Below are 22,071 nucleotides of genomic sequence, written 5' to 3' on the forward strand. Positions count from 1 at the left end.
TATATATCACAAAATGTTACTACAACTTCACTAAAGTTAATAAATGAAACTGTTACATACTGTTTTAATTACCAAGAAATATATGCTTTGTGTGATGTTATTAAAGCACCACATTAGATAAAGCCTGTCAAAGGGTTCTGTTAATATTACCTTGCAATTATAGTCAATATATATACCATTCTTTTTATAATGTCTTGGATTTTAATTGTGACTAAGTATATAATAAAAGTTACCAAACAAATTTATAATTTTAAGGGCAAATAGTTTATTACTATTTGTATAATCTTATTTTAATAATAATAATTATTGTTATTACTATTGTGGTTATTATTATTTATTTATTTATTATTATACTAAAGTTAATAGTTAACTTAGTTACTTACATGCACGATGTAGATATGTCGTCCTCTAAAAAAAATTATCCAGTTTTTAACCACTTAATTTTCAAGCTGTAACCAAACAAAGTAAAATCTAACAAAGGTGTTAAAACCCTAACTATGACGGTCACAATGTCTTTGTTCCAATCATAATTTGTTTTAAATAATCCAATAATTTTCACAATGCCGCATGCGTGTCGGAAGCGTAATATGATAAACAGCGGATTTATTTATAATGTTAAACATATTATATAAGCATAATTGTAAACGTTTTTGGCCAGCAATAAGAAAAAAATATTTGGTTAAAACAGTGCCCGAAATTACAAAACAATAATTCAATTATACGATTTATTGTTTACCTTTTCTCTAAAAATTAATAAAACCGGAAGTTGACACTAAATGTTTCTCACGTACAGGAGAACTACAAGTACCCACTGTAGCGCAATCATCTTTCATCTAATTTTAAAAACTGAATTTAACATTTCAAAACTACATTATATGATAAGCCGATTTTTGCAAGTGTTTAGATCTTTATTATAGCCATAACCTAAACCAATAGTGACTACGATTGCTGAACAGAAAGGAGGTCAAAGCGCAAAGGTCGTAATGTAATCACATCAAAGGGTGACAACTGCGTATGATATTCAGCAAATAGTCTTTCAGATTGTTGTATAAAGTTATATAAGGCGTGATGAGGCAGCTATTTCGAGATACAATAAATGGTTTGTATCTGTTTATATTTTTGGCTAAGTGTACTAACGAATGTTAACTATTCTGGGCTGTGTCAATTGGTAAATAACATTACATTGATGACTAAATCTCCAGTCCAGGGATTGTAATGTACCTACGATGTGTCAGTGTTGCCAATAAAAGTGCATGTGAAAGGAATTATTTACATTTTGCTATTGTGTTATGTCAGATCAAATATATATTCCAATTAATTCACATGAAAAAAATAAACATGCTGAATGTAAAACAAATTCATTAAAGTAAACGAAAGTGTTGCCCCATTCAGTATTTAACTGGAAACCGACAGTAACATGTATGTGATCTGAAAAAAAAATCACATACTTTTATTTATTGGATACCCTACCTATTATGTATGATAGATTGTATTATTTTTGTCTTTTTTTATAGGTTATGTGTTTTGGAGTCTGTTCCAGGCTCTGGCACCGATGATCTGGTTTTACCCACTCAATGAGTTGGAGATCTCAGGCTATGAAGCGTTCGCTGTTCTCTGGTTGACTCCTATCATCTTCGTTATTCCGGGCATCTTTCCTGCTCAAAACAACCGATGGGTTCTTGGCTTTCTACGTCTGGCCTCTGTAGTGGGTTTAGTGTCATTCCAGGCTCCAGATACACTATCTAGACTAATTGTACTGTCGGTTGGATGTGGAATAGCATCGTTGTGGATGGCTGTCAGCATCTGTAGCCAAAGTCAAAGAATAAGGTAACTTGATGTATAGCCACCAAGTTTGCAGTTTAACTTGGCTGTATACAGTGTAAAAAGATCTCATGATCTGCTTTATTATTTGATTATTGGTAATGATATCCATTTTATTAAGTTTGAAATAAATACTCAGTTCATTGACTTAAAAATAATTTCAATGTAAAATGTAATGAAATTTGTTTTACAAATTATTATCAGACAATTTCACTTAAGTGTCGTTTTCGATACTGGAATGAAGACAGTTTCTTAGGTGTCATTAAACAGAACATTCCTTTATTTCCATGTTCTATTATCACAACTTCTTATTTCATAAATCTTATACACATACATGTATTCTATTATTATTGCTTTGATGTAATTATAGGATATTAAACAAGCTTCCTTTTCATGTCATGCTTACGGTATGTTCCAAGTGACATAATTTTTAATGTACCTAGCAAGATTATTTATTACCCATAATCAATTTTAATTTATATCGCACAATTCATTTGGTTGATGTTCCTGTAAGGTACTGCGACAATCGATGACATCATGTCCCACTTGACATTCTAGTGGGACGTATCACTTTGATATAAACCAAGATGTTTTTAACCATGTGAGTAATGATATATATTTGTGTTTTTCCTAGATCTCAGTTCTACTGGAGTTTGATACTTGGACTGTTCTTGTTCCTCTCGAGTCGTATTTGGTTCACATCATTTGTTCCGGCTTGGTGGAGTAGTCAGTCTAACACAGTTATTATTACACTGGCTGTTATTGCAGCCATTGACCAGATCATTTCAGGTATATACATGTACATGAATAACAATATTAAGAGTTCATTTCCAAAATGTAATATACACCAATTTCCTGAATTTGAAGTTAGCAGTGGAAGTATTTTGATGGTAGTACAACTCATCAATAGAACAATAAAGTTTTCATCAAAAAAGCCATCTATGCCCATTGAACATAATGTTTAAAACTTATAGGATATTAACAAAATTCCATTTCATATCACGATTATGTACTAAGTGAACTAATTTTCAGTTGTCACGAGCTTTAAGCAAGTGACAATGAAAATTATTTCACAAGGGACATAAACATGGTGCAAAATGGTAGCAACTTTAATATCCTATTTATTACCCATAATCTATCTTAATTTCTATCACTCAACTCGTTTGGTTGACATTACTGTAAGTTTGAAGTGCGCCAATCGATGACGTCACAAAGTGTTATGTCCCATTTGGCGTTCTAATGGGACGTATCACTTTGATATGTACCAAGATATTTTTAACCATATGGGTAATAATGTGCTTTATGTGATATATGCTCTTTCATGCAGCAGCAAAAGCATGTTTTTCTTAAAGTGATGTAAATGGATATATAGCATTTTGTAAATGAACGTTTCATGTAGTTTTTCATGTTTGTAATTTGTCTCTCACATTCACCTGAAATTTAAAAATGATGCAAGTGGTTGTTCAGTTTATCCTCCTGGTGTAGATAGACCAACAAGAACACTCTCCACCACTCATGAAGACTCAGACTGAAGTCTGTGATCAAACACTCTCCACCACACATGAAGACTCAGACTGAAGTCTGTGATCAAACACTCTCCACCACTCATGAAGACTCAGACTGAAGTCTGTGATCAAACACTCTCCACCACACATGAAGACTCAGACTGAAGTCTGTGATCAAAGACTCCACCACCACTCATGAAGACTCAGACTGAAGTCTGTGATCAAACACTCTCCACCACTCATGAAGACTCAGACTGAAGTCTGTGATCAAACACTCTCGTTCCTATTACTCCTTGAGAGTCTTAATGTAGTAGTTTTATTAATGTTTGCTCCATCAGTAGTAAAATAACCATATTGCAGGTCTCCAAATAGCGGCCTACAAAAAGTGAAAAGCAGTCCATTTTTAGACCTAGCAGGGTGAAATAAATTACCTACTAAATCCAAACAAAAATAGCAGGTTATTTTTCAAGAGACATATATACATACAAAATTACAAGCTCAATAGCAGGTGAGATAATTGTACCTGTACGATTACAGGTATCTCACCCACTACTGAGCTTGTAATTCTGTTATATTTTAATTCCATGATGCTCTAACATACATCTCAAATTTACTAATTTTTTTACACAGTATTCCAAACTCTTCCCTCGCCCTGTGTTTTATTTCCAGCAGGCCATATTGTTTTTCTTACCGGTACATTTTTTTTTTACCTATTATTTAAAAAAATAACACTAGGCCATCTTTTACTTCCTGTTTCAAGGCATGTATTGAGTAAATCTTCCTAGGTTATATAAAAAAAATAATTATTTTTGTGTTATTACACAAGTTATTTAGAAGAATCATCATATTAATGTTATTTTTTATAGGTTATTTAGAAGAATCATTGTTTTTGTGTTAATACATGTACACTTGACAGGTGATGACACTGTTAAAGAAAGTGATACCCCAGTCTCACGTGCGGACCGACCATACTGGTTGCCTGCGTCACTCGGGTTTGGCAGTCTCCTCTTCCTGTCGTATTGGTGTTTTGGAGAAGTCTCTCTCATCACGAGATGGGTTGTTCGGGGGTATCCTGATAACGGACCTCTACCTTATCCTTGGGGGTAAGCAGATCTATTTCTGATGACCATATTATGATTTCTGGCATATGTGCCAATTCATATTTTTAATAAAGTTTTTAAAGCATACCTTATGGACCGTTGCCCTCTCTTATGGGATGATATATTTTTATTTACATTGTATATTTAAGAGTATCAACTTTTATGTTTTCACAGGTTTTTTTAGCTTCATGTAGATGTTTGTTTTATTTTTTTTATTTTATGTGCATCCTTTTTTTTTTTTTTTTTATCTAATTTTCACAGCCAGTGTTTTTACTTTCATTCATTTATTGAACAGTTTTTTTAAGAATAAATATTTTTATGATATAGTTTAAAATCAAATTACATAATTGTGATATTTGTGTTTACCACAGCTTCATACACTGTATCATCATTCATATACAATGTATTAATTTATATACATTTGTTTGACACCATATAGCCATGTTTTCTTTGTGCTAGTCTGTCATTTAACATTTATTTGTTCACTTATCCAATTTTCATATTTCATGTATGTGGATATTTCTTTTACTTGACTGCAATCATTGTAAAGCTTTTGTATCTCAACAAATAGGCTGTTACTTCTAAAGTAGTTTAATAACTAAATATTGCCACGGTTTAATTACACATTCTGTAATAACACATCTCCTGTTGACTTCTCCTCAGGGCTTTGGTATTGGTGGCTCTTGGGTTTGGTGTGTACATGTCACAGTGTAGAACTATGTCTACCAGTTACATATGGTGGTTTGTTGGCCTGGTGTCCTTCGGAATTCTCTATTACCTCCCCACCTGGCAGGGTTTTACAGGTGAGTGCTTTAATTGGTTACAGATCAGGTTGGACTTTCATGGCCAGTGTTTCTGCCAGAAAGAAATTTTTGGGTACGGCACTATGGAATTGAATGCAACCACAGTATGGGGAGCCTCTCCCAGAAAGAAAATGGGTTAAGTTTAGGGTTAGGGTCAAGAAAATGTTCAGTAATGATAAGAGTAATTAATTTTATCAAAAGGTTAACTTTAAAAAAAATCTTCAGCATTTTTTGGGTATGGCGCCATACCTGTTTTACCCTCTGGCAGAAAGCCTGATGGCAATTTACTTACTTTTCCCCAAGTTATGATCCGTGAACTTGGGACATATGACAATATTTGGGGCTCAGTAGGGGACATGTATTGCTTTAGCAGTACTCTCAGAATGGCCGATAATTAATTAATCAATGATTCAATGTGCTCCAGTGGTGGTGTTAAAACAAAACATAGCTTGTTTTTGCTTGCTTTTCGCTGTAACACATGACTGACTACTATATGGAATCGTACCTTGGTAATCTGTATTATATTAATATTATTTGAAATTTACAGACCACTAACAAAACCTAGAAAATTACTTTAAAATTTGTGGTTATTTTTATGCTCTATATTCCATGTTTTGCTTGTGTTTTTCTATTCTATTCTATTCTATTCTATGCAATTCTATTAAACAAATTGATTTGTTTTGCTTAGTTTGTATTCATGAGCTTCTTGAAATATTCTAGGACTGTTTAACATCTAAACACCATGTGAAATACTGGTTTATGTACAACTTGTAATTTTATATATTTGGAGCAACTTGTAACTTGTACATGGAATGCTGAATATGATGTAAAATGCATTTTCAGTTTCTGCAATATCACATGCTATATGTGATGGAAATTGTAGCCTTCTCTTTCTTTCTTTAACTTATTTTTGTGCTTATATCCAATTACGGTTCAAGCACACTGTCCTGGGCACACACCTCAGTTATCTGGGCTTTCTGTCCAGGACAGATGGTTACGTGTTAATTGTTAGTGGTTACTGAGAGAGAAGAGGGTGTAGTGGTCTTACACCTACCCATTGGTTCGTTAAAACTTGCTTTGGGTGGGAGCCTGTACCGGGCAGAGAACTCAGTACCTACCAGCCATATGTCTGATGGCTTAACCACGACACCACCGAGGCTGGTTGTAGCCTTCTATTTTAAATGACAAATAAGGGACAAAACTCTGCAGTCTCACAACTTGTTTTTATGCAAGAAAAGCATTTCCTGTAGCTATTTGATGACATATCTGTGTTGAATATAAAATGATTGCATTATATTTATAGCATAGTGATTATACAGTACTTGGGTTATTTTCAAACATACATTTTGTAAAATCTAAATTAGTTTTTTCTTCAATTCAGGAGGTCTTGTCCTGGCTGTGTACACGATGTCTGTCTGGCCGTGGATGTATGACAAGATATCCCAGTGTCCTCCCGCCTGTCTGACCCTGTCCCTACTCATCTTTATCATCGAGATTCTCTTCTTCGTGTGGACTGTGGCCTTCAACTTTGTTCCTGGTGGGGTGTACACCCGCGAACACACCGATTGGCTGATAGCTGCCGTGATGCTCCTTATTCTGATTGGTCTCAAATCAGGTTGGTGATCATGCATTGTTTTTTTGTTTTTTTCCTTTACTAATAAAAGGTAAGTTAGTTTTTGTTGATGTGAATCAGTTGTTTTTCACTGATATTGCAGTTACTAACTGCTCCTAACTCTGTTTCTTAGTTCTCTTGGTGATAATATTTTGCCAATTTATTTCATTATTTAAAATGATTTTAATGTATTAACATGCTGTGCATATTTTATTTTTGTAGTAACTATGAATAATTTGTTTTAGGTGGAAAGAATGAGGAAAGCAGGGCAGCTTTTCCAACAGTTGATAAAGTTAAACTTCCATTGACCTCTCAGAGGATATGTAAGTTGTTTGTGATATCTTGTTGATAAAGTTAAACTTCCATCGACCTCTCAGAGGATATGTAAGTTGTTTGTCATATCTTGTTGATAAAGTTAAACTTCCATCGACCTCTCAGAGGATCTGGATAAATGTTTTCTTTCGTTACAGTTTGTAGTTTGAATGATATAAAGTTGTGAAAGTGACATTTCTTTTTTTCGATATCCCTTGATATTTATGTGGCAAATTTTCCTTTTCATCAGTTAAAAGTTTATTTTGTTCAATGACACCACTAGAGCACATTGATATATTTAACATCAGATATTGGATGTCAAACATTTGGTAATTTTTGCAGGAAGACTTTTTCATTGCCAGCAAGGGATCTTTTATATACACTTTCCACACAGGCAGAACAGCACATACCACAGCCTTTCAATTACCAGTCATAAGGCACTGTTTGGGACAGGAAAAAATCCCAATCGAAGACTGGGGCCACTGAGGTGGTTCAATCCTACATCGCAAGCAACTCGGACAAGCGCTCTTCTCACTGGGCTATATCCTGTTCCTTTTGATCAGAGGTTTTACAATGTTATATATCTACTGGCTCCAGTCTTATAAAACTTTATTATGTAGACATCAAGTCTCTAATGACATAGCAGCATTCACTTTCAAATCAACGTGCTAAGTTGAGCTTGTGTCTAGATTGTGAAACCTAATTTCAGTTATTACACAATATCTATTTGCCATTGAATATTGAACACATTGCAGTATCATGATTGCTCTATATTTGATAGGTCTGTAATACTTTGTTTTAGGTCTTGTTTTCTTCATTGTTGTTGGTTTGTTGGGATTTGTGTCACGATATGATCCTCATCGATATGAACATCCAGCAAAGGTCAGTGCTTTGATGTTAGGCTTATGGTGAGGCATATTGAAAAAAAAAAGCCACCGGTAGTTGGAATGTCGATCGACCCACCGACCCCCCATTGGCTACGGGCCTGTTGAGAACACTTAGATCTCACTGCACAGTTCACTTGTCCACCATTGTTCTGCTGCACATTTACTCACTTGGGACAGATTTTAAATGATTTGTATTATTATAATCTATATACTCCGGTTGGAATTTGCCTTGGATGTTAATTAAATTGTATCTGGTTTTTAACACAACATGTGCAGTAAAGCAAGTTGTCTGTATGAATGAGCGGTGTAGGGTAGTGAGACCTTACTGTGTACACATGGGTAAAATACAATTTTTCAGTAATTTAGGAATTTGAATATTATTTCTGAATATTAACAAAAACAATTTTCTGGCTTTGGAAGAGACTGGTCTTTTTGTGTGTGTGTGTGTGTGTGTGTGTGTGTTGTGTGTGTGTGTGTGTATGGTCCATTTTAAATTGTTAATTGTCTTTTAAACACATAGAACTCTGTAAAAAAATAAACCTTGAAAAAGCTGATTTGTTTTAGGAGGAACCACGTATATTTTCTGCCGCCATCTGGACGTACCATTTTGGATATGATAACAAGGGTTGGCCCAGTCTGGAGAGATCAGCTGCTGTGCTCAAGGACACAGGTATGTAGGATTTTAAAAAACAAAATAACCGTAAATAAAATGTGTTGAGTGCGTCGTTAAATAAAACATTTCTTTCCTTCCTTATTTAAAAAACAAATTTGTTCAATGAAACCACTAGAGCACATTGATTTATTAATTATTGGCTATTGGATGTTTAACATTTGGTCATTTTGAATTATAGTCTTAGAGAAGAAATTTTTTTTTCCATTAAGAGCAAGGGATCTTTTATATGCACCACCCCATGGCCATGGCCTTTGATATACATCCAGTCGTGGTGCACTGGCTGGAATGAGAAATAGCCCAATAGACCCTCAAAAAACTACTAGTATTTCAAAAACGCAAAAGACTTTAGATCATTTTATTCTGTTGTTGTTGGTGTTATCATTTTGTCATGCTGTAATCAGTGTAGGCCCATTTCATTAGTGATGTGAGGCGCATGTTTAGATGAGTTAAATGAATATGATATGATAGAATACAGTCGTACCAAGTGCCCACCCTCCTAAACATGCCACTGTTAATGTCATATTGGTGGTGTAAACATAATTTAGTACTCGTAAAATATTGTAATAATGGAATAAACACTGAACAAGGTTTTAAAATTATTATTTATATGTAATAGATGCATTTACATATACATTTCACATATATTTGTCAAAAGTGAATTCAATACAGAATAAAACACACAAATTAAACACCTGTTAAAATGTCAGTTTCACTGTCTGATTAATTGGCCAGTCACTTGAAATGTCATCGGATGGTAGATTGGTTGCTCTGAAGCTGTTAAATTCAGAAATGGACTCCTGTACAAAAATTATCACCCAGATAGCTTTATTTACATTATTGTCATAGTAGTTAGCCATTTCTGTTTCTTTGTTGTTTTCACTGACATCTGTTTCCACAGTTTCTGGTGCTGAGTTCTGGTTGGTGTTCAATAAGTGCTTTAAAAAGAGTACATCATCTTCTGATCCGTCCATTGCATTTGAAATCCCAGCCTTCAAAAAGCTGTATGTAACCATCACACTTGTGATCTGGTCCCACGCGTCCTTCACCCACTGGATGACAGTGGGGAGGGGTGCTCTGCATCTGCTGCCAGTTTTGGTGTAGCACTGGTCACCAATCACCATCCACTTGTTCCAAGCATTTCTTATATCAGACTTGAAAGGCTTGTTCAAGCTAACATCCAGAGGTTGCACTACTGACGTACATCCACCTTGAATGACCAACTGTCGAAAATGCATCTCTTTTAACATTGTTTTCACTGACTCGGTCAGATGAGCATGGAACATGTCCTGGACAAGAAGTAACAAGACCAATCAGGCCTCGTCATCCACACATCTTCCAACCACAGGAGAATGAATGACTCATTCATCCACCCTTTCTCCTTTACAGCAATTACAACACATCAGGAAGTTATCTTTTGGCATTGTTTTTCTTTTGAAAATTACCATCGGCTTGAGTTTGGTCCCATCAGCCATACATACAAAGACCACTGTGAAGTGGAGTTTCTCGGCACTGCATATCTTTACCTGCATCATATGTGTCCCCTTTCTATGTATTCTGTTACCTGGCATATCAATGTTCATGGGTATCTTATCCATGTTCCCGATATGTCTCAAGTCAAACTGAAATAGTTTCCTTTCTTTTATTATAAATTGGTGAAACAATTCGACTTTGGTATCGACTTAAGCTGGTAGCTTCTGAGCAATATGTGTTCTCTGGCGAAGTACTAAGTTGTTTCTCTCCATATATCTGGAACACCATTTTGTGGATGCCTTGAATGTTAGGGGGAATTTTAGGTCAGTTTTAATCTTGCAGATGTACATGGCTTGCTGTTATATCTAAGGTATGGCAGGTTTGGTGATATGGAATTTCGTCTAGCCTTCTTCGTCTTCGGCATTTCAGTAATTGAATTTTTGACTTTTCTCCAATTCCATACTCGTTTTTCAGTTATGTCAAACTCTCGAGCTGCACAGCTTTTGTTCATTTCGTCAATCTCAATTACCATTCCTTCATGTCTGAGGTGCATGATCGTGCTTCCGTGTCTTAGGAGCATTTTTTATCATCCACCTAAAAATATTACAAATTGCTATAGATACGAACACTGGTCTTTATTGAAGATGGCAGACAACACGAGATAAATAACAAGTTTAGTATTAAACAGGAAATAAAACAAAGAAATTATTATCATTATTCATCATCTGGCTAACACATTAAACAATAGAAGACAACATAATATTGCATGGTGTGGTGGTTGATCATCACTTCATTTACATGTAGTACTTAACCTTAGTTTGACAACCAATACCCTATGTATTTTTCATGCTGGGTTGTCATTAAACATTCATTTATTCAAGTTACTATCTAAGCTTTAAAGCAAGGCGTAAACAATCGGTGGTATTAGAAGTTGAACTTGAGGCCACACGTTTACGATCAGGATTTCATGTTACTATTTGCTGACTTCATCTACTAGCAAAGTGTCCTTTTGTGGGAAGTAGGCCCTATTTGTAGTCCTCAAAACTCAAAACATGGTAATATACGGTAACACTTTTCATTCTCATGAGTATATATTTTTGGTATTATTTTAACTTAAGTATTTATATTAACTGTCTGTTACAGACTATCTGTCCAAGACATGGGCTTAATGGTTAGTTGTTAGTGAGAGAGAGAGAGAGCCAACATTAACATCCACAAATGGTCACATACAACATCCTTCACACTACTCATCAGTGATGGAATATAATTTTTACTTTTAAGTTGATTTATTATTTTTGTATTAAATTTGTGGATACAGATACAATATCTTTTCCTGCAAAGTATATTGAATTGTTTTGTTTTTTAATCCTCATTTACGAGTAGAAATGTTTTCCTTATTTTTTCAGAAGCTGATGTAATTACCTTACTAGAGAGTGATGCATCAAAGCCTTTCCTTGGTAATAACGACCTTGGCATGTGGTTGGGTGAAAAACTGGGAATGTATGTAGACTTTGGACCGGCTACAAAAGACCACACATGGGGGTATTATACTTTAGCTTATATATATATATATATATATATATATATATATATATATATATATACATGTGTATATCTTGTAATGTGTATGTCCTACATCTGTTTATTATTAAACTATTTAAATTAATGTGAAAAACGTTAGAGACAAAGTGTAAAACCCACTTTTACAAATAAGGTGGGTGCTTTTCCATGTAACAAAATCATCGATAGTATTTATGTATATTTTAATGTTATTGCACAATAATTATTGATTTTGGACAGATTTCCATAAAAGACAAATCATGATTGATAAATCAAACGCATCTTATTCTGGGAAAGAACAATATAGTTTGTTACTTTTTGCTTTAAAAATTGAATTTTTGAAAGCTATCAAAAGGATACTATTTTTTAAAAAACATTACAATTTGTTTTTCCCATTTTTTAAATTTCAAATAAATTTCATCATGAAAACTGTTTAATTTGTTTCTGTGTTCTGATTTCAGAAATCTTATCCTGTCAAAGTATCCATTTGTGAAATCAAAACATCACTTACTTCCATCTCCACATGGTGAGTTGCATTATACATTTATTGTCTTTATAGTTGAAGAACCTCCTTAGGGGAGACAATTCTAGAACTTCACAGACTTATAAATCTAATAATCATGTGTTTAAACCAAAATACATTTTTGGAAATTAATTAAATGCATTAAAGCTATAATTTGAAGTATATTTTTAATATTAAGAATTTAAAATACAGGGGTATATTACATAGACATATCCGGCTTAAATGTCTTTCTCTGGCTTGTCATTCTTTGATTCACAGTATATGCATTCTGTGTCTCATAAAAATACATTGTTAGCCATTATATAACTAAGAGGGTGGGATGCTTTCTGCTTAGTTCAACAATGTTTTAAAAAAACAGCAACAATACTTTTTATGTTGTATCAACTCAATTGACAATATCTATTGATAGCAAAAACATACACATTTATTAAAACAGTAATTGTTCTTGTAGTTTGTATTAGTAAATTATAGGTTTAATATAACAACAACAGATACAGTGTAAGATTGAAAAGTAAAAATTAAATTAAAAACAGTGCCTTGACAGTTTTACTTGCCAATTTGTGAACTACAATTCTTCTGGTGAGTTATCTCCCATGGTGGAATTTTTATCCAAAAACAAGAATATTGTTTCCATCGCTTATCAGTCAAAGGATTGTTTTCTTGGTTACATTTAAAAGAAACAAAAAAGTCACATGAAGATATATTTTTTTATCTGACCAGTTTTATAAAGTTTTACATTTGTGATATATAATAAAAGTAAAGTAAAGTTTGTTTTTATTTAATGACGCCACTAGAGCACATTAATTTTTTTATCATATCATCGGCTATTGGACGTCAATGATATATAATATGACACAAAAAACGAAAAAACAAAAAACAATTGTTGGAATTGGTGATGTTCATCTCCCTGTCTGTCCGTTCTTCTGTCTCACATATAGTTTTCTGGATGCTTTTTTTTACAATTAATGCCTATAGAGATTGACCTAAGATTTTATGTATAGCTTTATCATGTACTGTTACAGATCACGTTTGACTTTCATGGCGATTTGGGAGATATGAAAAAAAAAATTCCAGACTTTTTTTTGTAATGTCTCATGATATTGAGCTGAAATTTTGTGTGTATTTTTATCAGATCAAGTTTGACCTTGAGGGTGATTTACCCATTTTTTGACAGTTATGGCCCTTGAATTTAGGCGATATGAAAATGCATTTTCTGGACTTTTTTTCGGCAACGCCTCAAAATATTGAGCAGGAATTTTGTGTGTAGCTTTGTCATGTTCTGTTAAAAGCAAGTTGACTTTCATGGTGATTTACCCATTTCTGACAGAGGGCCTTGAACTTAGGCGATACAAAAATGTGTTTTCCAGACTTTTTGTTTGGCATTGCCTCATAATATTGAGCAGGAATTTTGTGTGTAGCTTTGTCATGTTCTGTTACAGATAAAGTTTGACGTTGATGGCAATTTACCCATTTTTCACAGAGTTATGGCCATTAAACTTAGAAAATAGGAAAATGTATTGGGACTGGTAGAGGATATGTATTGCTTTAGCAGTACCCGGTACTCTCAAAATGCTTGTGTACTCACTTAACACTTAAAAATGTATTTTAAAAAAGGTCTTCAAGTCTCATGCTTATAAAAATGTCTTAAAATCTTGCCCATATCATGTAGTTTAAAGTGTGGAGAATTTTTAAAAATGTTAAGTCTAGATTTTAAAGTTTTATAAACATGGGTCCTGAGCCCATGCTTATAACATCATTTTTTAGAGACTAGACTAATCTTTGACGACACAATTGCATTGCATGCACTTTGGCATGCTCTGTTAGAGTCTCGGATTTTATAAGCATAGGTCCTATTAGTCAACAGTTTACTTTCCTTTTAGTTTGGTGTTGTTGTTTCTTTACCATGTTCAGTCTAGTGATCTAGACTGGGTGAGAAATTACTTTATCTTTGTATAAATATACTGTTTCAGGGGAACTAGCACCTGCAGTAACAGCCACTGTTAACATATCTGGTAACCTGGTGGACTTCGTGGTCACTCACATGGGTAACGACCGTGATGTGTTAGACAGAAAATTACAAGCTGAATACCTGGCAGAGGAACTCAGAAACAGGTACTAGAGTGTGACAGAATGTACTGCATTTGACTAGATAATATACATACACATTTCTAGTCTTCTTGACAAGTAAGACTACAGGATGAACACTTGATGGTGTGTATAGAGTGATTCAAATAGTTCAATGGTTGACTGCAGTAACTTAATTTAATAATGGCAAATTCTTATGGGTCATTATAAAATGAAAACAAATGTTGATAAATACCTATTTATGACTTAAACTTTTAGGAGGTGGTAGGTGTGTGCTGAAATTTTGAAAATTGTGATCAGCTACTTATTATACAACTTACTTTCATTTTTTATTAGTAAAGGAACATAAATAATATTTTAAATTAATATGCATTAATTCCAATTCTAGTTTTACTTACATGTAGATGGGTATCTGCTTGTATTTGTATCATTTTTGTCAGGTCAAGCTAGCAGTGAATTGTGGATGTTCAGATAAGAGCCCATGCTTATTATGTGGAACTCCATCATAGGCAGTATCTTGGTTTTCAGCAAACTTAATTTTTTATAAAGTAAAAATATAGCTGCTTGTCTGGGTTACGTAACATAAAAATTAATAATTAATGGTGTCAGGCTACCATATTCTAGAAGCCTTGATTATTTCAACTCTACCTTGGCAGACGTAAGATTTTAATCATCTGTAGAGCTGGGCGGTATACCGTATTATGTCAATACCGATTTACCGTACCGAGCAAATTTTAAAATACTGAAATTTCGGTATTGAAAAATATTTCCCGGAAAGCACTAACAACATATCTGACGAACGCAAAGTGGCTTGGTATAAATCAGACGAGAGCCTTGTGTATGGAATTTAATTGTATTTAGATGAAATTAGCGGGTGAGCCAGAACACAGGCATGCATTTAAAACCGAGTATACCGAAAATAGCACTCGATATCGGTATCGTGTCCATACCGAATACCGTACCGATACCGAGGTAAATCACCCTAAAAATACCGATATTGATACCGAACCTCAAATTTCAATACCGCCCAGCTCTAATCATCTGTAAATTAATTTATAATTTTTATTATTTTTACAGTGAGAATCCTGCTGTTTTTCTCGGGTATGTGACGTCTGCTCCTGGGAGTCGAGATTATCGTCACCTGCTGACCTCTGGCGGGGTGAAGGACATTGACTTGTCGGATCGAGATCGCTGGTGTGAATACATCATGTACAAGGGCTTAATAAAGTAAGCATTTGGTTTCATTGTTTTTAAAATAATACCACCAAATTTCTGTTTGTCTAAATCATTACAAAATATATCTCTTAATTTCTTGAATATGGAGACTCAGAAATGTTAATAATATGCCACGTTATAAATGTATGATTATTGCTTAATAAACTTCAGTATAACTGCATTGAATATTGTTGTAATTATTACAGAATAAATACAGTGTATGTAATATTCTAAAATATATTAAAAATTGCAGGTCACAACATGCAATTTGTAGTAATGATTTGTAACATATAATGTATTGTAATAAAGTTTAAACTGTAGTGACTAGATGTATGTTATAAGATGTAAAAAAGCAGCATGCTTTTGATTCTAACCATTCACACAGTATCTCAACTCTAAACCAAATCAAACACATTATGTTAGCCTCTTTGAGTGATTCTATAGGCAGTGCAGGAAGGATGAAATAGTCTTGTGTCATGCTCGCATCGATCATACATACTTGACCCATTCATTTATTCTGAAGAAGGATCCTCCACCTTGGTGTGAGCACTGTCAGTGTACTCTTTGTCGGTATGCCACACTTTGGTGGAGTGTAATCATCTCAAGGAAACTAGAAAAGATATATTTGAACTTTTGTTACAATTTCTTTGTGATACTGACTTTTATTCTAAATTTTTATTTTATTTATCTGTGATATTTGTAATTTTTGGACAGTTCTTTACACTGCATTTTAAATTAACTTTTGTATTTTCATATTAATGTTGTTCAACACTTAAAGTTTGCATTTACCATAGTTTAACACCCAATAGCCGATGTATTTTTTGTGATGGGGTGTCGTTAAATAAAACATTTCTTCCTTCTTTTCTTTAAGGTTGGGTTATGCCAGAATCACACATGGAGGACTTAGTGATACAGAAATACAGATGGGTAAATTTAAAATTCCTGAGGACCCGAAATCTTACAAAGACAACCGTAAAGTGACCACAAAACCGGCTGATGTGGATAAAAAACTACATTTCAACCCTAGGTAAGACACATAAGCTCTAAAATTATAGGATATTAAACAAGATTACATTTTGTATCATGTTTATGATCAGAGTGAAATAATTTTCAATTGTCACAAGCTTTAGCGTGAGGGACATAAACATAATACGAAATGTGAGCGAATTTAATATCCTATTTATAATTGATTTTTAATTCTATCACTGAACTCATTTGATGTTCGGTCACTGTGTGCCAACTGTTGGCATTCTAGTGGGACATAACACTTTGATATGAACCACGATATCACTGTGTGCCAACTGTTGGCATTCTAGTGGGACATAACACTTTGATATGAACCACGATATCACTGTGTGCCAACTGTTGGCATTCTAGTGGGACATAACACTTTGATATGAACCAAGATATCACTGTGTGCCAACTGTTGGCATTCTAGTGGGACATAACACTTTGATATGAACCACGATATCACTGTGTGCCAACTGTTGGCATTCTAGTGGGACATAACACTTTGATATGAACCACGATATCACTGTGTGCCAACTGTTGGCATTCTAGTGGGACATAACACTTTGATATGAACCACGATATCACTGTGTGCCAACTGTTGGCATTCTAGTGGGACATAACACTTTGATATGAACCACGATATCACTGTGTGCCAACTGTTGGCATTCTAGTGGGACATAACACTTTGATATGAACCACGATATCACTGTGTGCCAACTGTTGGCATTCTAGTGGGACATAACACTTTGATATGAACCAAGATATCACTGTGTGCCAACTGTTGGCATTCTAGTGGGACATAACACTTTGATATGAACCAAGATATCACTGTGTGCCAACTGTTGGCATTCCAGTGGGACATAACACTTTGATATGAACCAAGATATCACTGTGTGCCAACTGTTGGCATTCCAGTGGGACATAACACTTTGATATGAACCACGATATCACTGTGTGCCAACTGTTGGCATTCTAGTGGGACATAACACTTTGATATGAACCAAGATATCTTTAACTATCTGGGTAATAACAAAGTATATAACATGTCAGCAGAGATTTTTACTTCTTTCATGCTTCAGCAAAATATCACAAATTAGGAAGTAGCCAGGGGCTTAATTCACTAAACTCTCGTAACTTTACGATGTCGCAGTGCAATGCTAAAAGACTTGCAAAGAGGATGCTTTGTTGTCTAGCAGAGCCTAAGAGATCTTTGTGAATTAGGCCCCTGGTGTCTGAAAGTGATTATCTTCAGTGGATTAACTATATGGATTGCCAAACTAAACTAAACTTTAGTACATTTAGTAGGCTAAATAATTTCCAGTGTACATGTAATAAACAAATATTATATTTTCATTGGGGTGATGATTTCAACTGCAACAATTGACAGTGAGATAATGACGTGACCTGTCAAGAATTCGTAATATTGTTGCGATATGATACCTATATAATTCCATTTTATAATTACTGTTTTGTAATAGGCATCTGGATTGGTTAAAATGCTATCATGTGATCTAAAAAACCAACATTCATTCTTCCATGAACGTGAAAACTGCACTTATTCAGTAAACAAATAAAAACAGAATGTTATTACTGAAACTACTTTTTATCAGTTACGTCAACAACGGAATCCCCAAGGATTCAATCATTTCTATTTTTATCCCAATATCGTCTGCACTGTGAGTGACAGTGACAAACTGACAGACGACAATCACAATGTCGGATTACAGACTCGAAAGTTTTGGTGGAGACTTTACATTAAGCCTCCACAATTCAGGCTTTAAACAACTCCAGTTTTGAACTGAGACACATAATGTACAAATGTATATGACAGGCCACAGAAACGAAGCTTCTATTAGAAGTTATAGCAAAGAATGCTCAACAAATCAAAAGAGGGACATGAGCACAGCTCTGTCACATTTGACAAAAACACCAAATCGACAACTAACACGCGCGAAAACACATACGCCTTCATGCACAATTACGCGACCTGTCCTTTCCAAGAATAATATCACACAATCACAAATTTCCTCTAAAATCCACACACACAGTAACACTGAAACCACTTTATCCCTTTCAAGTCAGTCTTCACATTCACTTTTCACAAATTCAACTTTTGATAACTGCAATTTTAATATAGTAATTGATAAATTTTCTAAATAATGTGACGCTTTCCCTTATGTTAATTAGTTCAAAATTCATACTCTAACCGTTTTACAACAAACCTTCCATTTAAGTATATAGAGCGTTCGATTCTTAATTAATTATCGTTGATATTTTTGAAAAAAAACTTTTTGCGTTATCAGTTGATGTTCAGTTATTTTAAATTTTATAACTTTTTATCCACATTTGATTCAGAAAATTAAAATTTATAAAACCTTATGTAAATCATTATAATGAATCGGAGATTTGACGGAAAAAAACAAATATAACTTTCTAAGGGAATTCCCTTATTTGAAAATTGATACAGTTGTAAATCATTGTGGAATAGAGTTCGATTGGGTTTTTAATATAGTTTTGTATAATGACAATATGTAATGCATTTGGAATTATAAGAACTGAACGTTATTTTTTATGTATGAATGGCTTCGCACTAATGTACTACACCATTCATACAGTGTGTAAAACAGTTTGGGTGTTTATCATCACATGAACATCAAAAATATAATGTTCATTTCTTAAAACAAATAATTTCAATTATAGTAAATACACTGATTTTTGGGTTATACAGTTATCTACATTGTTAACTTGCTTGTAGTTACATTGATAACTTTGTTTGTTTTCTTTTCCTTCTGTTCCAACTTAACTGTAGTTATCTGTTTAATCTATTGACTACAGAACAATGGATGTTGTTAATTGTACTTTTTTCATTTTCTCTTTTTCTAATATAGGTTTGGATCTTTACACAGGGGCCATGGCCACTTTCCTTATCATGGGTTCCACATGACAACTCCAAAGTATTTTTTACCTTAAACTAATATCAGTATTAATTGATCTCATTACGCCAATGATGTGCTAAGTCTTGATGTTGGCATTGTTGGTAATCTGAATTATTGCTGGAAATTGTATGGCTGTTTGTAATCTTTTAGTATGGTTTTGACATCACAAAGGCTCTGGTATGTACTGTCCTGATGTTGAGATAATTGTCTGTTTTTATGGAAGAGAATTGCATGTAATATACACAAATATTTCAAGTGATAATTTGACTGTCATGGATGTATTTTAGAGTGATTCAGTTTGAGATATATGTTACTTTGAATGATGATTGAACAGTGTCCATCATAGCAAAAATCAAGGTGAGCTGAAATGGTGCTTATGGAGCAAAATATCAAATAAAATTTCAGAATATTTACATTAACTGTGCATACTTATATTGCAGAAACATTCAAAATTATCCAGGAGTGGGACCCAGGACAGACATGCTTGAAACCTTAGTGGTATATAAGCATGTTAAAATAATTCAGATTTGTTTAAATTTGTGCTTTGCACTTCTAAATGATATTATCCTGGAATCTGAAAATTGCACTAACAGTCGTTTCATTCATGCATTGCTTGTGTAGTGTGCATAGTTTTTCATTCATGGGTTAAATGTAAAACATGATTTACATGGTCATGACGGGTTTGTACATGAATTCAAATGGGTTACCTAAAATGTTCTTCAGTTCTCAGGTCTGTTAGTGGATGGGGAGGCAACTGAAGCATTAAGTCTGACTACGCAATAATATTAAAATAAACAGTAAAACAAACTTTTTTAAGATGTTTATTTTTAAAACAAAACTGAAAGAAGAAAAAAAACCAGTTGTGTTTTTATATAGTGCATATCATATTTTGACAGACCGGTATTCTTGAAAAACGTTCCTATGAACTAAAAAAAATTTAGTACTTGTATATAATTGCTGTTTGTTATCTTCCATTTTTTGCTCACTCAATTTGTTTAACATTCCAGTGACATGTTTAGTGTGTGATTTTATTGTAATTTTCATACAGAATGTGAAAATGTTGAGAAAGAAACTGAAAATGTTTGCATTTGTTTTGTGTTTTATTGGTTGTTGGTTGGTTGGTTTGTTTGTTTTGGGATTGTTTTTTTATATTATACATGTATCACATATCTATTGAATTGCTTACTTGTGGATTTAGTTAATTGTTCTATAACCAAAACCATTTATGTTTTATAACTTACAGTTTTTCAAAATATATACTAGTATTTTATGTTTAGTTTGTATTTGATTATGCTGTTAGACAGCGATCTTCGATATCACTATAACATGTACACACTTCTACACAGGGCTAAAGTAATAATTGACTTACTATACATACTTAGGACATGGTGTGATTTTATAACATACGTTGAGAATTTATTTTATACTTTTAGTTGTGATATATATATATATTGTTATTTGGTTGATAAATATTTGAGGAAGTCATTGGCCTTCCAAGGCGTTTGGTCCATTGGTGTTTGCATTACAGCTATAAATAAGACAATTTCCACTAGTCCAGACCACAAATTCTTTAACTTTGATCGAGGGGTAGTGGATTTGATAAACCATGAATCACTGTCAATATTTATTGGCAGCAGATCTCTTTATCATGGGCAGGGGTGTGAGGTCCAGGGTTTGTGATGACCCCCCCCCCCCCCCCCCCCCCTCCCCCCAATGAAGCTAAAACAAGTGTTTTACAGTGCATTATTATTAGGCTGTTAATGGAAAATGTAGACAAAGGGGTCTGCTAGGTTCATATTTGACCCCTCCCCCAGATCCAGACCATGCCCAGTTCAGTGTGTTAATACTAAGGAACACTAACCTCTTCAGAGCATTATTAATACTAGTGTGTTATTAATTTTAATTCTAATTCAGCACATTTGTACGAATGAATATGATTGGATCTCTGCTGAAATCTGAGGTAATAATGCAAGTTTCCACAGTAATTGCCATAGCTTAAAGCAAAGAACTGTATGTTTTGTAATGATGTTATAAAGACAATTTTAATAGCTTACATATTGCATAAAGAACTATTAAATATTGAATTATTTTAAAGTCAGAAATTACAAAAACACAATTCTTTTATAAGACTTTATCAAACATGATTGCTGATGAAACATCTCTTGTTATGCAGTCTGAGTTAGAACCACTGATGGTTTGGTCATCTGACTCTTTGTTATTGGATTACCTAATGACATCATTAGCTGGTGACGTTTGTAATGATTATTCTTAGTAAAAATAGGGCAATAAACCCCCTCCCCCCAAAACAACATAAATTGGTATGTTGTAAAACTTACTCAAATGCCATGAATCCATTCACCCCAACACTTACAAATTCCACCAAGATCTGGGGCAGTGAAATTCTGATCTTTGGGTGAAATTAGATATATGAAATGTACATTTATATTAAATCAATAACCATAAAACTCTTAAGGTACTATAATTAGGAATAACTACTAGTTTATAGAAACAGTTCATTAATGATTTGTTATATAAATTTTTTTTATTTAAATTTAAAT

The 22,071-nt window shown here is 33.8% G+C and overlaps 1 protein-coding gene across 1 annotated transcript; it reads left to right on the forward strand.

The window, feature by feature from the left end:
• The first annotated feature begins 807 nt into the window (after nt 1-807).
• On the forward strand, nt 808-21,222 carry LOC121375581 (PGAP2-interacting protein-like). Its single transcript, XM_041503104.1, has 15 exons — nt 808-1,099; nt 1,515-1,827; nt 2,456-2,610; nt 4,243-4,429; nt 5,090-5,229; nt 6,611-6,844; nt 7,087-7,164; nt 7,956-8,035; nt 8,605-8,710; nt 11,590-11,725; nt 12,205-12,269; nt 14,237-14,378; nt 15,429-15,578; nt 16,438-16,593; nt 19,466-21,222. The coding sequence occupies exons 1-15, from the start codon at nt 1,069-1,071 to the stop codon at nt 19,545-19,547; spliced, it is 2,055 nt and encodes a 684-aa protein (XP_041359038.1). The 5' UTR covers nt 808-1,068; the 3' UTR covers nt 19,548-21,222.
• The last annotated feature ends 849 nt before the right edge of the window (nt 21,223-22,071 follow it).

Source organism: Gigantopelta aegis, chromosome 6, assembly GCF_016097555.1.
Source record: "Gigantopelta aegis isolate Gae_Host chromosome 6, Gae_host_genome, whole genome shotgun sequence".
Taxonomy (NCBI): domain Eukaryota; kingdom Metazoa; phylum Mollusca; class Gastropoda; order Neomphalida; family Peltospiridae; genus Gigantopelta; species Gigantopelta aegis.